The sequence below is a fragment of the Solanum tuberosum genome, unplaced genomic scaffold (assembly GCF_000226075.1).
Source record: "Solanum tuberosum cultivar DM 1-3 516 R44 unplaced genomic scaffold, SolTub_3.0 scf00101, whole genome shotgun sequence".
NCBI lineage: Eukaryota > Viridiplantae > Streptophyta > Magnoliopsida > Solanales > Solanaceae > Solanum > Solanum tuberosum.
Genome location: NW_006239029.1, coordinates 10,750 through 26,891, shown reverse-complemented (window position 1 = coordinate 26,891; position 16,142 = coordinate 10,750). Strand labels below are relative to the sequence as shown.

Below are 16,142 nucleotides of genomic sequence, written 5' to 3'. Positions count from 1 at the left end.
TCTTAATCATTTCAAGTTGTGGCCCCCTATGAAGACTTGGATGACCTTGATTATCCAAGATTTGTTGTTTTCATTTGTATTTCACTACTTTTTGACAAGTCAATTTTTTTTTTTCATGTTTTGTCCTCAAATAATTTTCCCTTTGTTGCAATATTCCACTTTTATTATGAAAGGATATACAGCAAAAATATTAATAAAGGGAGATCTATAGCAAAGTCTTAACATTATTAGAACATTTAATTAGGAATTTCTATAAAAATGATAGTTTGATAATTTTATTATTAACTATTACCATTCATGATCATTATTACCATCAACCACTATAATCATTTGTTAATTTGTTATCATCACCAATCACCATTTACAATTATCACCATCAACCATTATTGTCATAACAATATCCACCAATATTAGTCATCAAATACCGCCAACACTCACCACTATTGCTAGTTATTACTATCATCCACAAAATTATTAATATCAACCACGATTGCCATTAGTTACTATCTACAACACCACCATTATAGTCAGCCACCCACAATCACCACTAGCTACTACACACATCAATGCCATCCTCAATCGGCATCCATGATCATCATCGCTAGCCATCACCATCTGAAAAAATTAAAATATTAACAATAAAATAATAATAAAATCGAAAAATAAAATAACGCAGACATAAAACACTTGTTATAATGTCACACAAAAAACCAAGACACTAGCTGGCCATAAACATCTCTTACTAATCTTTTTAACATTAAACCAGTGCATCTCACTGGTTCAAATATTAAACTTCCAAAATAATAATTATTGACTTAACTGTTTGTGGAGTAGTTAGTGTTAGCTCATTCATTCTTTTATTAGGTGTCTGTCTTTCTATATTTTTTATTATTTTTTTGGTTTTCCACCCGGTGTCCTTAGCCCACATTGGAGCTCCGACTAAATTCAAATCGCGCACTGCAGGGCCCATTCGGGAGTGGCACTCCCTACAGGATTTTTTCTATACCAAGGGCTCGAATTCGAGACCTCTGATTAAGGGTGAAACACTCTCACCAATGCACCACAATCCATGTTGGTCTATATTATTATTATTAAAACCAAAGTAAAAGTATTATTATAAAGTACCTAAACTGCCAGTACACTCAACTTCTCTTTTATTTTTGTTCTAATTTAGTTTCACTTTTCAATTTGTTATAATGACTTTCTGATTTAAAGTCAAAAAATTATGAAGAAAAGTTGTGTGTTTTAATCTATTCATAAAGATCATGAGTTTTAAGAGAAATACGTGCAAGTCTTTTTTTTTTGAGAACCTTTATTTTTCCTTCCAACAAGATTATTTTAAAAAAATTCGTAAGATAATAATAAATAATTTATATATTTATCTTCTATTATATTAGTCAAATGCTAGCACCCTATAATTAATATGTTACAACAAAGCAATCATTTCAAACTTACATAAGTTAGGGGTAGAGAAGCTATTATTTTGTATTTGTTGTTTACTTTACGAGTATTAATGGTCGCGTAAGGTCAAATTTGAATCATTAAGAGAATGTTTGGATTGACTTTTTAAAAATAGTTTTTAAGTTAAAAGTCATAAGTTAGAAATACTTAATTTTTTATTTTTAACTTATTTTTATACTTCAAAAATTTAAAAGTAAGTGTTCGAAATTTAATTAAAATTAAATAAAATTTAAAACCAAAATATACCTAAAAATAAGTCAATTCAAACACCCTCTGAATTACCTCTCTATAAGTTTAAAAAAAACAATCATACATCATTGGTTTTGGTTTCTTAAAATGAAAACATTTTCTAATCTAATTAGGAAAAAAAAAATTAGTTTATTCAACATATATGAGTTTGGTTCTCCAAAAAACAAAAACAAATGAATTACACATTAATTATATCCTCTCGCCTTACGACACATATCATGATCTCACTATAGATTGTCTTCAAAAAATAATGTTGCTTACTCTGTTGATTTAATTCGCCACTAGGTGAAATTAGATCGTGGCTTTCTATTATTGCTTGATTACCTATGTCGATTACGTTAAGCGTTCAGTTCTGCATAAAGCGTAGATGATTGCCACCCTTTTAAAAGATTAGTTGCTGCGAGATCCGTTAAGTTCTCACTTGATCCTGCAGGTCTATAATCTACACTTCTTACTTTGATGACAATCATTGATTGCTTGTATTTGTTTAGGAGAAAATTAGACAAATTAATCATTCGATCAAATTCCTTAACCAAAATAGCCCAATATAAGTAATTATTACCATATTCGGCCAACTTATACCTTCAACAACACTTTAAGGAGCTTAGAAGTTTAAATTTTAAATTTCGACTTGCAATAAACGTAAATATTTCAAGTGAGTAATATATCAGAATACACAAAATATCAAAAGGAACTTATATTTAAAATTTTGAACTATTCAAAGGAGAGTTGAGTTGATCGGGATGGAAAAGAAAAAAATAATTAAGGAAGATAATTATTGCAATGTCTAAACATTATATACATCATATAAGCACATTTATAGACAATATCAATGCATTACACACATCCAATCATTTAGTTTAATATTTTTTTCGCTGAAGATACATTTACGTAAGAATTCCTTTGTTTAAATTATACAATAAACTATTTATAAAATATTAGTAATACATTACATATACATCCAATCATTTAGTTGAATATATATATATATATATTTTTACTGAAGATATATTTACATGAGAATTCATTTGTTTAAATTATATCCAAAATACATTTAACGTAATATTTTTTTTTAAAAACCACATAAATATTTCTTAAATTAAAATGAAATTAGAGGGTATCAAAACTTTATCAATAAGGTGAAAATTTTAATAGTCAATCTATCGAGCTGAAAACATTTTGCGTCAGACCAAACACACCATAAATTGTCGTATCAATATGACTCTTAACAAATTTAAGTCGTGCGATGTTGACACGAGCACAAAAAAGAATCCCCCAATTGTCTCTATAATGTCCCACAGTGAGTTTTGAGTTCTTTGATATTCAAAATTCATGGAGTTGCTAACCCCTTCTCCTCCTCCTTCTCCAACTCCTCCAAATTTCCCTTCTGGGTTTTCTTCAATGGCCAGTTTCCGACGTGGGTTTTACAGGACAAGCCAAATCGTTGCTCCTCAATCGAGAGAAGTTGTGGTAGAAGAAGAAGAAGAACAAGGGTCTAAAGTATTTGTAGCTGTGGGTAAATATGTTGACAAAGGTGTTGCTTTGGTTCAGTGGGCTTGTAAGACATTTGGGAATTCTGAGATTTGTATTCTTCATGTTCTTCAACCTTCTCCATATATACCCACTTTGTGTATGTAACCTCTTTTTCCCTCTTTCTTGTTGTTGATGCTTTTTTCATGATATGAAGATGATTTATATACTTTGGGTGCTTTTGGTAATGATAATTATGTTTATGCTTTAATGTTGTTCCTTAAAAAGATCATTTTCTTGATCATTTCTAGTGTTTATAGGTTATACATGTAGATGATTAGTGCATCTTTTTTGGTTGTTAAGGAAACCCACATCTAGGGTAAATCCTGCTCGTGTGCAATAGCCCGCAAACCACGTAAGAGAGATAAACCGTACTAGGCAAGGCCCTGTTGTGCAGGCAAGGGGTTTCGAACTTGAGACCTTCGTTATGGAAGTCCGAAGACAAACCATCTGAGCCAACACAGAGGGTTAAATGTGGATTATATATCATATCATGATTATAGATTTAGCTTCATTTTACTGAATTTTTTTTCAATAAGTTGATGAAGTTTTGGTCTTTTAAGGAATGTTTGATTACATTGAGTTGTGAAGCTCTTTGTTCGTGGAAAATAATTTTTGACCAAAAAGGAATGAGCAAAATTTTCCTTTACAACTATCCTAACTTTAAGTCCATATCACTTGCTTAAGTCAACATGTAGCCACTGTTTACGATACCCATAAATATACTTTTACCCAGAGGCGGATGCATAGTGATGATATGCGGAATACAAATCCATAAATTTGTGCAATAATAGTAGGTATTAACCCTGAACTTTTAAAATATAACGGGTTCAACGTTATGAATCTTAAAAGGTTGAACCCATAAAGTTTAGATGTTGAACCCGCCTCTGGTTTTCCTGAATATTAGTCCTTGTACAATTACCATATGTCATCTATTTTCATAACCCTAACAATAGAAAATGATCCAGGAAATGTTTTCTCGCGTTATGATAGACATTTTCCTCCCCACTAAAGTGCGTCCTGTTAAAACATCTTCCCCCATACTATACACATTTAGACTAGAAAACTTTAGAGGAACCGATTTATTCTTTTGACAACCTACAATCATGTGTCCATATTTGTGATTTTTATGCAGTGGGAAAATTGCCAGTTACTCAGGCTAATGCAAAAATGGTAGCCGCATTTCGAAATGCAGAGAGAGAAGAGGCTTGGAAACTTATATCTCGTTATTTGAGTGTATGCTGCAAATCAAAGGTATCATTTATCTCTAAATGATTGGTGTGGAGTGTTGTGGAGTTATTCTCCAGGAACGCAGTCCTGTTTATAGCATAAGTTGCAATTATTTTGTAAAACTAGGTTTCAGTAAATTCATTTGGTGGATCATATTGAATAAAGAAGAAGACCATACTATTAACTGCATGACCATTTTACTCTATGATTGAAGAGTTGTTAATGCTAGTGTCCTGATCAAAGAGAATGATGATGTTGAATTGTGATTTATGTATTGGTATTGCTCTTTCACCATTTCCTTCCTCTCAACGTGTAGAATAATTTCTCTGTCTAGGTTGTGCACTGTTACTGTGCTTAACTAATTTGCTTTAGAAGTTTAGTCTATTCTCACTAAGGGTCATTTGGTAGGGCGTATAAGAACAACAACATACCTAGTGTAATCCCACAAGTGAGGCTTGAGGAGGTGGTGTGTCCATAGCTGTACCCCTGAAGGTAGAGAGATTGTGATTGTTTCTGATAGACCCTGGGCTCAAGTAAAACATATCAACATCAAGTATTGAAAGAAAATACTATAGTGAAAAAGTCAGCTAAAAATAAAGTAGAATGGAACAATAACAACAAAAAATAATATGCTAACCGAAACAAAGGAAACAACAAGTAATAATAGAATCAACAAATAAGATAATAGGAGAGTAATAGGGTTTATAAAAATAGTATTGTATATGACGTGTTAGTAATGCTAGGATTAGTTGTGCTGGAACTAGTTTTTATAGACTGTTTGGTTTGTTGTATCAAATGAATAGGGTGTATTAGAATATGATATTACTGAATATGGTGTATTAGAATAAGAATAGTATCTCGCATGTTAATGTCATGGTTTACTATGTATAAGAATAGTACTGAATAGGGTGTGTATTAGTTATACATAGGTTGCAGACACTACCAAATATGGGATTAAATAATACCAAAGCTAATATATGTATTATTTTGGTTAAAGAATGAAAGAAGATCCCACATTGGTGTTTTTTTTTTTAAAACTGAGATCCCACATTGGTGGTTAATGAGATGGGTGGTCTCCTATAAGGTTTGGACAATCCTCCTTCATTGGATCTAGCTTTTAAGGTGTGAGTTAGGCCCAAGACCCCCCTTTTTTTTCTTTTTTCTTTATTTTTTAAATGACAAGGGAAACCCGCAGCCGCTACCCTTTGGGTGCGCACAGGGTAAAACCCCCGCTCCTATGCAATAGCTCACAAATCACATAGGAGAGGTAACCCGCATGGAAGTCCCAAGCCCAAACCGCTGGGCCACCCCGAAGGGTAGAGTTAGGCCCAAGACCTAATTTACAATTTTCTCTAATACCTCCTACCAAACCACCTCTAAAGGTCATTTTGCTACTCTGAAATGTTAGAACTGTTATCTTAGTGGGCTTACTTATTTTGGTGTGATTTGCATAGAACTGATAAAACTGTTACATGGGAGAGTGTCTAATGCGACATCTTTAAACATGTCTGAGTACGATGAGCTAGGTCGGACCATTTCCTTTGATGATTCTTATGTGGTATTAATGATCATTGAGGTCACTTAAGGACTTCAAATCTTAAAGTTAAATGGTAACATTTCAAGCTTCTAGAGGATTTCTATGTACTTTTTGCTTCAAAATGACTTATGAGCAGATGTCAACAACTCATTTTGGTTCTGAAACTTTGGGATGGGTTTATTTTGAGACTCAGACTCTGATCTGGCTGTGTATTTGTGGGATTTTTGTTGATAAATTTTAATTAATAGAATGGTTGTCTGTTGCTCAAATGGGACCACAATGAGATATCTTACTTATAACTAGTTTCTTAATGTGAGATTAGAATCTGTACAAGCATTAACTCAGGTAATGGTTTTGACTAATTACCGAGCAAAAGGTTAAAACGGCAGTCCAGAGAGGAACTTTTCCATGCTTTCCGCCTGAAGTTCTGTCACTTATGTTACCAATAAATGACTTCCATCTCTGACTACTTCCATTTACGCCATCTCTTATTGCCCCTTCTACCCTTTTCCATCTCTCTTCTCCCCTTCCCCTCTTCACCAAAATTCCTTCTCCCTCCTAACCTTCACCTTCCCTTTAGTAACCGTAGAAACTTAAGCACCATTGTAAATCTCCACCATATACCGTTGATCACAATTGTATCTCGTGTTTATCCTGATCTGAGTATTCTATCGTGATGAAGTGCTGATGGATTAAAGGGATTACCCTGCTGCAATTCTTGTTGTTTGCTGGGTTGTACAAAAGAGAAAGGTCATTGTTGAAAACTATTTGGCTTTTCTCTACTCTTTTTCCTCTTTTTTTTTTGTTCTGAAGAACACGTGTGGATTATTCAAATTGAATACATTGAATGTGGACATGAAAATGAACAGACGTATGGGTGAAAAAATATCGATCAATCTAGAGAAATTAAAATGGAAATAGTTCTTCTTTGCCGTTTTACTGTAACGATCTACAAAAGGAAGAAGTTTTCCTGCTGATGATCAGATTGTACCTTATGTCTGGAACAGAGATTGTGGTGAGGAAAAGATGAGTGATTTTTAACAAATTTATTCTCTTTTTCTAGATATCAAAGAAACCCAGAGGAAGTGAAAGTATCAGTAAAAAGTGATGTGAAGAAATTTCTATTCAAAAGAATAAAGGTGGGGATGTGATAAAAGTTGACGAAGAAGTTGTTGGGCTCCAGGCTCCTGACTCTCCATCTCAGGCACCTTGTGTCTGAATTTTCTGTCTGTACAGATCGCTCCCCTCTTCTCAAAGTATTCTCCATTTGCTGTCTCTCTATCCTCCCAACCCCTAAAAGTCTTAACTCGTTTTATCCGCTCCTGTCCCCTCGTGCCTCTTTCTCACTGCCCGCTATACATTTTTTCTTTTGACAACGGATAGTCAACCAACTGAGCTACTAAGATTTCCCCATTGTTGTTGTTGCTGTTGTTGTATATTGGGTCAAGGTTGTGTGCACCTTGATTATTCCAACAGTTACCTGATATCTCCCACAAACACATGTATCGGGTAATTCAGTCCACCTAGTTTGGGTAGATGGGAAGAAATTACCTAGTTTTTTTTTTCTTCTGTTGAGATTTGAACCTATTACTGCGTGCAATTCTTGATAGCTTAAGTGGGTTTGAGCCCCCGAAATATATTCTTTTCTTCTCTCACTTTTCCACTTTCTAATATCTTTTATTACATCCGAAACAAAGACTAAAGTCCTAAATTATTTTTTCTATTACTTTCACGATTTCCTTCCTCGCTACATCTTGACCAATGTTTGTATTACAACTGTTTTAGTCTCTTGTTGATTTCTGTGCCTAGATTTGACATTTTATTGCTACTATACGACATGCAGGAAGATGTCTAGATCTTTGCTACCTCTGTGACACTAATGTTCTCACAGTAGCATTCATTTAAAATTAAAACAACTAGTGTTTCACTGTATCATGATCTATGTACTGTAAAAATCTGCTTTTCTTTTCAAGTAATGATGAGTATTTTCCTTGTATCATGCTACCAATGCAGTCACTTACAGAAGACATGATAATCTTTTCAGGTTAAAGCAAGTGTTGCTATAGTTGAATCAGATCAAGTCCTAAAAGGAATTCTGGATTTTGTCAACAAGCATAACATCAGGAAGCTTATAATTGGGGCTATACCGGAGTAGGTCTTCAACTTCTGGTCATTTAGATTACTTTCAAGTGCGATTAAACTGTTTGAACTGCTGTAGATTATGATCACTTGTGAATTCTGGATTATGTTATATGATTCAATTTTTGAAGAGCTTTATCTTTTTGGAAAGACTTCTGGATGCTACAAAATATCTCAAATTCATGCGGTTCTGTTTTTGTGCCAAGGATCTTAATGAAAACTTATAAATCTTTTTCGTAAACTTGTTTCCTCCTACATGTCATTTTCCTGCATAAACCAGATTTGTCATGTCAGAGGCACCAGAATTGACCACAAACTGAAATGTCCAAGTTGCTATGTTGATCTCTTGGTATCTATAGTTTCTGGTAAGTGAGGTTGCTTGAGTGATAAGAGTATTCCACCTCTTACCCAGAGGTTGAGAATTTTTGTCACCTAGAGAGCAAAATTCGAAAGAGCCACTGTTGACTCCTAGACAGGATATTATTTTGAGGGGAAGGGATAGGGTTTTACCATATCAACCAAAAAGAAAGGAGAAAAAAGGAATCTCTAGTTTTGGAAACATTTTGAGTGCTTGGTTCATTGTCTTGTAGCAATTTGAAGTTAGTTTTCACTTTTCCTGACTGACCTAATTAGCAAAGGAAAACTAGGTCTTTCGTTTCAATAAGGTAGTGCCCGGCTATGTTGCTCAAACTCTTCAAAAATGGCACAGGTTGCGTGACGAATCCTCCAAAGTTGTGCATTTTTGGAGGATCTGACATGGTTACGGCAGTACTTTTAGAGAATTTGAGCAACATAGGTGCCCGGGCCACTTTGTGTTCATTTCAGGTAACTGTTTTCATCAAACATGATGGGTGGGGACAAATTTCCTAGGGTACTCAAATTACTAGCTGAAAATACTAGTAGGCTAGTCTAATCTTTCGCTGTTGGAGAACTGAGAACAGTGGTCAAATTAAAGGTCTAGAAATCTGTGGAGGTTGTCATTGCCTTCAGAACTGGGGGATTTCATAATACAACCTATATCTTGCTTCAGTTGTTTTACAAGGATGACAACAATAACAGAGCCTCCGTCGCAAACTAGTAGTGTTATTTATATGAATCCTCTATTCATCTGCTATATTTGGGACCATTTCATTCCAACACATAGTAGTTTCTCATTTGGAAAAAATCAGAAGTTCTCTTGACCTAGAAGCTCTTCAAAATCTCTCTTATTTTCACACGAACATACAATCTCTGAACAAATGTGAAAAGATTCGTAACAGTGGACCTAATGTAAGGATATCAACACCACAGAGCCTTAATCCAAGCTAGTTGGTATGTCTATATGGATCTTTTCTTTCACCCTTTATATGTCTTGTTGCTAAACCTGTATTTACTGGAACAGTATATTTGCATCTTTCTGAATTTTCATCAAATAGAACTGGTCCCATGTACCCAAACTTACCAGCCATCTACAGTTGTGTGAAGGTTAAGAAAAGCTCCAGGAAAGCAAGTTATGCTGCCACAAAGTTCCCTACATTCTGTGAAATATTCTTCGTCTACAAAGGAAGATTAATCTGGAGTAGACAACCTCCTGAATGCTCAAGCTTCATTGCACCTATTTCTCCTAATACTCGAGCAGGGGCTGTTGATGTATGCGGTTTAAGATCTCAGTGTCTGAAGTCTTGCAAGAATGAGGTTATCCTGTTCCCAGAACGTGTTCAGTCAAGCTCGTTTAGGGACCTGCTGTCATCTGGAATAAAAAAATTAGTTCTTGAAGCGGGGATTCCATCACAAACTGATTTACGGTTCAAGGATTTTTCTTCTTCCAGCAGAAGCAATCTGATCAGTGTTCCTAGTTTATCTATTTCAACAAGCTCTATTCATGATAGCAGTTGTGTTTCTTCTGCTGAACAAATGGTGCCCCCTGATGCGGAGACGGAAAGTTTATACAAACAGCTGGCAGAAGTCGGCACAGAATTTGAATCATCAAGGAATGAAGCTTTTGCAGAGATTATGAAGCGCAAAAAACTGGAAGCTGAAGCTGAAGAAGCCATCAGAAAGGTAAACCTCTAGTTTCTGTATTCCTATTGAGGAGGCCGTATTCTTATTGCTCTATAGATCATTCCATACCTACATATTTGTGGAAGAACTTTATTGATGCATGGACAATCGTAAAATTTGGCTACTGCTGGATATCACAGACATGGAGGCTTATGAAGCTAAATTACACTTATTAGTTTTTCTTATATTATGGCTTCACATTCATTTATGGACCAAAGCCATCATATCTAATGTACCAGTAGACCCACTATGGGCTTATCCAAGCTAAAAAAATTGAAGTCAGCACTTTAGAACTACTATAGTCTATGTTTGCGACCAAGTCATTGCTACTGCATGAATCTCTGTGTCAGAGTAGTTCATTCCTAGAGCCAGTTTGTATTCTTAAATACAGCAGAAACTCATGCAACATATCTTCTATACTGCGACAACTACCATTATAAGAGAATGCTATGTGAATATTAATGTCATCTCTCATATTTGCAACATCTATAATGGACTGAAAACACTTAATTGGTGAACTATTACTTCTATACAACTGAAGTTCTCTTTATTTTTTTATAAGAACTGAAGCTTCCTTCTTAGGCTCTGAAATTTAGAAATTTGCTTTGTTGTAGATAAAAGCATTTGAATCTGCTCATGCACATGAAGTTGAACTGAGGAAGGAAGCTGAGGATGCTCTGGAAACTACATTGCTGGAAAAAGAAAAGCTCTTGATGGAGAAAAAGGAGAAAACTTATGAGCTGTGCAAGGCCATGAGAAATATAGCCCTCCTGGATAGTCGTGCACAGGAGGCCGATCGACGGTGTGAAGAGATCGCTGGAGAATTGACATTGATTCACTCCTCCATATCAACTCTCCAGCATGAGAAGCAGAAACTTCAGCAGCAAAATAGTGAGGCCATGCACTGGATTAATTCGTGGAAGAATCGTGGAAAAGATGGAGGACAAAGTGCAAGTGACTTGGCTGAGTGCTCTGTATCACTTGGGTTGGTTGAGTTTTCATCCTCCGATTTGCAGACAGCAACATGCAATTTTTCTGAGAGCTTCAGGATTGGTCAGGGAGGATATGGTGATGTGTTTAAAGGAGAACTCTCAGATAAAACTGTAGTCATTAAGCAGTTGCATCATTATAATATGCAACAGCCATCACATTTTTTTGAACAGGTAAACATCTCCATTTGATTCACATGCATGGATTGCAAATTGCATTTAGATAGGATTCCACTCTAAGTTTCTTTACTTCAGAGTTCCCTTTCAGCATAGCATGTGATTTTCCTTAATATCATCCAACTCAAGTGCATATACCTTTCCTTGTGCTCAGTTTGGTCTTTCATCATAAGCTAAAAAGTAATCTCATAATTTTCTCTGCCAACAATTTCTTTTATTTGTGTGCTTGCTCATATGATTAACTTCTTACTTGCAGGTGGAAATTCTAGCTAAGTTACGTCATCCTCATCTGGTCACTTTACTTGGTGTATGTCCAGAATCTTGGTGCCTTGTTCATGAATATTTTCCTGGCTTGAGCCTCCAAGATCGCCTCTTTTGCAAAAACAACACTCGTCCCATGAATTGGAAGATGCGAGCACGAATTCTTGCTGAAATTGCAAGTGCACTTCTATTTTTGCACTCTTCATACCCTGAAAAGATTGTACATGGGGATCTGAGGCCTGAGAATGTGCTCATTGATTCCACAGGCAGCTGTAAAATATGTGATGTTGGCATATCTAGTCTGATACCTAAGCAAGTCCTACGATGCCCAAGTTTCAATCGTCTTAGTGAACCAAAGGGTCTGTTCGCCTACACTGATCCTGAATTTCATGAAACTGGAGTTCTGACACCCAAATCGGACATTTATGCACTTGGACTTATTATCCTTCAAATGCTCACTGGAAGAACTCTAGCAGGACTAGTGAATGAAGTACGCAGGGCAGTCTTATATGCACAATTAGACTCTCTTTTGGATTCATCTGCTGGAGAATGGTCTACATTTGTGTCAAGGAGGTTAGCAGAACTGGCATTGCAATGCTGTGAATTAAACAGTAGGGATAGGCCTGAGCTGACATCATCTCTTGTAATGGAGCTAAAGAACTTGAATGAGTTGGAAGAACAAACAGTGCCCTCCTTTTTCTTATGTCCGATTCGCCAGGTAAGTTATGTTCTGCGTACTAAATCATATGAATTTTTGTGGTCCTCTAGGACGCAGGATAGGAAGACAAAGATATGTTATTTTAGGGGATAAGAGTGTATGTGTAGACTTAAAAAGAATTGAGAGGGAGCAAACTGGTAGTCTGTTTCCAGGTAGTGCTGCTATCATGCCTCTTAAAGGTTGAGGGTACAACATCTGGTCATATCCTTTCTCTTCTCTCAACCACCCTTTCACCCGCCACCCCGGCAGAACATGGAATCATAAAATAAAAATAAAAACATAATCTGAATGTAAAATGCATGAGATGGCAGTTGTTCCACATGCATGGCATCATAGGCCTGTTGTCATAATTTATGCTGAAAATTGATCACTACTTACATTATAGATGATCCATCCAGTGTGCTGTATTTGTATTTTTCATTCACTCCAATTTACTGTTAGAAACAATTTTTCTGGTTTTCATGTTTGCAGCTCAATAATGCTCACATAATTGTGAATTTATTTCAGGACATAATGAATGACCCCCAGGTTGCTGCAGACGGGTTCACATATGAAGGAGAGGCCATTGAAGGATGGCTGGAAAGTGGTCATGATACTTCTCCAATGACCAATTTGAAACTAAGCCATTTGGAGCTAACTCCCAACCATGCCCTGCGACTTGCTATCAAGGATTGGCTCTGCAACTTATAAATCCTCATATAGTAGTAACAATAGTGTAAATCGATATATATGTATTTGTGGAGCCTAGGATACAAAAGGTAACCTAAGAGCTAGTGTAACAAATACAAGGAAAATAGCCCCATCTCATAGATCTCTAATACACCAAAATGGCAAGACTCTGTTGATAACATGATTTAAGGAGAACACTGAAATTGTCTTGGAGACAATGTAGTAGTTATAAATTTTATAGACTGATTTTATGTGCTCTTGTTGTTTCTTTTGCCATTTTCCTGAGATGTTAAATGTTGCTGAAGGTAGAAGCTACAAGAATGCAGTTTTAGTTCACATCAGGTGTAGCAGTAGAGATACAACAGTGTTACTAAGGGGTGTGGTGGGGTGGTTGAGATCCCTCCACCTTTAACCAGAAGCATAGTGCTCGAGATCTTCTCCGGGTTGAGAGCATTGTGCTTATCCAGCATGAATTCAGATGAGTGGAACCAACGGGCTTTAGATACCAGATGGTTAAACGAAAAAAGCAGCAGCAATGTACTAGGAAACTAAAGCATCATTAGTAGCATTGTAAAGAAACACAAATTTGGGTATTATGCTCTTTCAAGAGAGCAACAATTATTCCATGAACCTGAAATGGAAGTATAGTTGCATTTCTGCATTGCTTCACCCTGCAGGTATAGGTTACAACAGAAGCTCAAAACAGCTAGTAGTGGTATTAAGTCTGTAAGGGAACAACCAATTAGGTGTCCTTGGCTCTATACATAAATCTTTAGGCGGAACGACACAACTGTTCTGAGAGATAGATGAACGCATAAAACAACTATTCAACATACATACTCTGCTATACGTCCTATTGACATGCTTGGAGGACTTGATCTCCAGATGAAAGCAGTGAGACTGACGTTAATCGATCTGTTTCTCTGAAAGGATGATCCTCTTCTGATGAAAATACCATCCTTGGTTCTTCTTTCTGTTCATCCAAAAGTGCTTTTGATTCTCCTTTGAAGTTCCATTTGTGCATTTCATCACTTGGTGCTATGTTTTCTTTTACTAAGTACTCATCATCCACTTTCTCACTAACTTGCAATTCATCATCATCATTTTCATGATGATTAAACTGAGAATTAGACCTTCCATAAGGTCTAATTGCTGATTCTTCCTCTGAACTAGTAGTCCTCCTAATGTTAAAGCTCCCAAAACCTTCAATCCCTCTTGATATCTTCCTGGATTTGTTTCTCTCTTCTTTGAGAAGTTGTCCATCTTCTAGCAGCTTCAATATCCTCTCAGATTTCTTCCTAACATTTAGCCCCCAGTTGAATCTGCATACATCATTCAAAGTACCTTAAATGGATGGACATTCAACTTTTAGTTTATTGCGACAAAGTTGTAGAACCTAATAAAGTTTGTGGGATGGAATAAAGCATTTCTCGACTTCTTAAAGTTCCATTATATATATGGATAGTTGATTTACTTACCAACAACATATACTCAGTGTAGTCACACAAAACGCAACCAGAGAGGGTGGTGTATACACAACCTTACCCCTATCTTGTGAATATAAAGAGACTGTTTCCGGATTGAGTTATTTTTCCATTCTAGAAATTAGTTTGATGACTTGTCTACCATAAATAAACAATTGGATGATCATAATTAAATTCAACTTGTAATGAAGTTTACCCTTTCTCATCAATGAGTTGAAAGCTTCCCATTTCCCTAATAACATCTTTATCACTTTGAAATTCCTCAGCAACACTTTCAGGTCCATAAGTCAACAAGTGTTCTAACACTATCACAGCCTTATATGAAACCCTCCAATTCTTTTTATCAAAACTTGACAATCTACATCATACAATAAAATATCATCAAGCCTGAAAATATTATCCAAAAAATTGCCAAAAAAGAAAAACTTTTTTTAAATAAAAAAAATGAATAAAAATAAACATACTTTTTGTGTAGGATCCCAACAATTCTCCAATAATCATCAACTTCAAAAGCTGCCTTGGAAATCATTTTTAGTGTTTTTGTGTCAGGTGCACCTGGATTTCCATTTGTAGCTTCTTCTGTCAATCTTCAAACAAACATAATCATTAGACGGATCGGAAAAAAGAGGAATTCTAGTGGTAAGATATCTAATGAAATCGTCACTGAAATTAAGATCTTATTCAAAAAGTAAGATCTCAAATATTTGGAGTTTCTCTTTGTATAAATGATCCGATCCACAAGAACCATAATTGGTACTTTGATCATATTTCTCTAAGATTAATTTCACGGATGATCACTAACTTGAGAAAAAAAAACCTACTTTTTGTAAGAGTTCTAAAAGAAACCAAAAAATGACTTATCAAAATTCGTTAATATAACAATAAAGTCACGAAACTTAAACAAACTATGTGTTAATAAATCAGAAGATACAAATGATCAAAAAGTCAAAATTGCTCATCATAGTACAAACACTAAAGAAAGTGAAATTTATAAATTACTCGTAGCTAACAATTTTTTTTCCGATGATCTATCACTAATCATGATATACAAAATTTATCTGTCGCTAATTCCAATATAGAACTTACATCTGAGTTGGTGTAACATCAGTCAAAGCCAATCTGGCTGTCTTGATCTTCTCCTTAAGGAAGAAAGAAGCTTGTTTCTTGAATTCATGGAGAAATGGTTGAGCCATAGTATTTTTACTATTTTCTCTACTCCCTTGTATTGTTGACATAATAATCTTGTTGTTTCATACAAGAAAAATAAAATAAAATGAAGGATTTTGGACTTTTTGGTAAGGAGTAGAAGAGGTTAATAACCAAATGATGCAACAAACACCTACTTCATTAATAGTAATTTTTTAATATTAATGTTGTTTGTGTACATACTTGACTTATTTCACTAGCTAGCTACCTATCGGTCCAATTTTTAGATATATTGAATTTACCTGATCAAAATAAGTGAGTTAGTGATTTGTCCAAACTTAGGCAAGTTGAAGGAGTCATGTATTTATGAGCTAATTATGTCATACTTATATTTAACGTCTCTTATTAATATAGATACCAAATGAATCTGCCGACCAAAACTTAAGGTGATGAAAAGAAATTATTTCAACTTTTTTATTTTTATTAAAATTGAAATTCTAATTTTATGATTT

At 35.2% G+C, this 16,142-nt stretch overlaps 2 protein-coding genes across 2 annotated transcripts; one reads left to right on the top strand and one right to left on the bottom strand.

Moving 5' to 3' along the window:
• The first annotated feature begins 2,953 nt into the window (after window positions 1–2,953).
• On the top strand, window positions 2,954–13,276 carry LOC102589890 (U-box domain-containing protein 33-like). Its single transcript, XM_006348929.2, has 7 exons — window positions 2,954–3,340; window positions 4,376–4,494; window positions 8,052–8,158; window positions 9,601–10,186; window positions 10,801–11,349; window positions 11,609–12,331; window positions 12,839–13,276. The coding sequence occupies exons 1-7, from the start codon at window positions 3,043–3,045 to the stop codon at window positions 13,019–13,021; spliced, it is 2,565 nt and encodes an 854-aa protein (XP_006348991.1). The 5' UTR covers window positions 2,954–3,042; the 3' UTR covers window positions 13,022–13,276.
• A 309-nt stretch (window positions 13,277–13,585) lies between these two features.
• Window positions 13,586–15,832, bottom strand: LOC102589557 (epsin-3). The gene is made up of 4 exons (XM_006348928.2): window positions 15,571–15,832; window positions 14,949–15,071; window positions 14,681–14,842; window positions 13,586–14,322 (listed from the first exon to the last, which is right to left on the bottom strand). Exons 1-4 carry the CDS (start codon window positions 15,717–15,719, stop codon window positions 13,854–13,856), a joined length of 903 nt encoding a protein of 300 aa, XP_006348990.1. The 5' UTR covers window positions 15,720–15,832; the 3' UTR covers window positions 13,586–13,853.
• Between the last annotated feature and the right edge of the window lie 310 nt (window positions 15,833–16,142).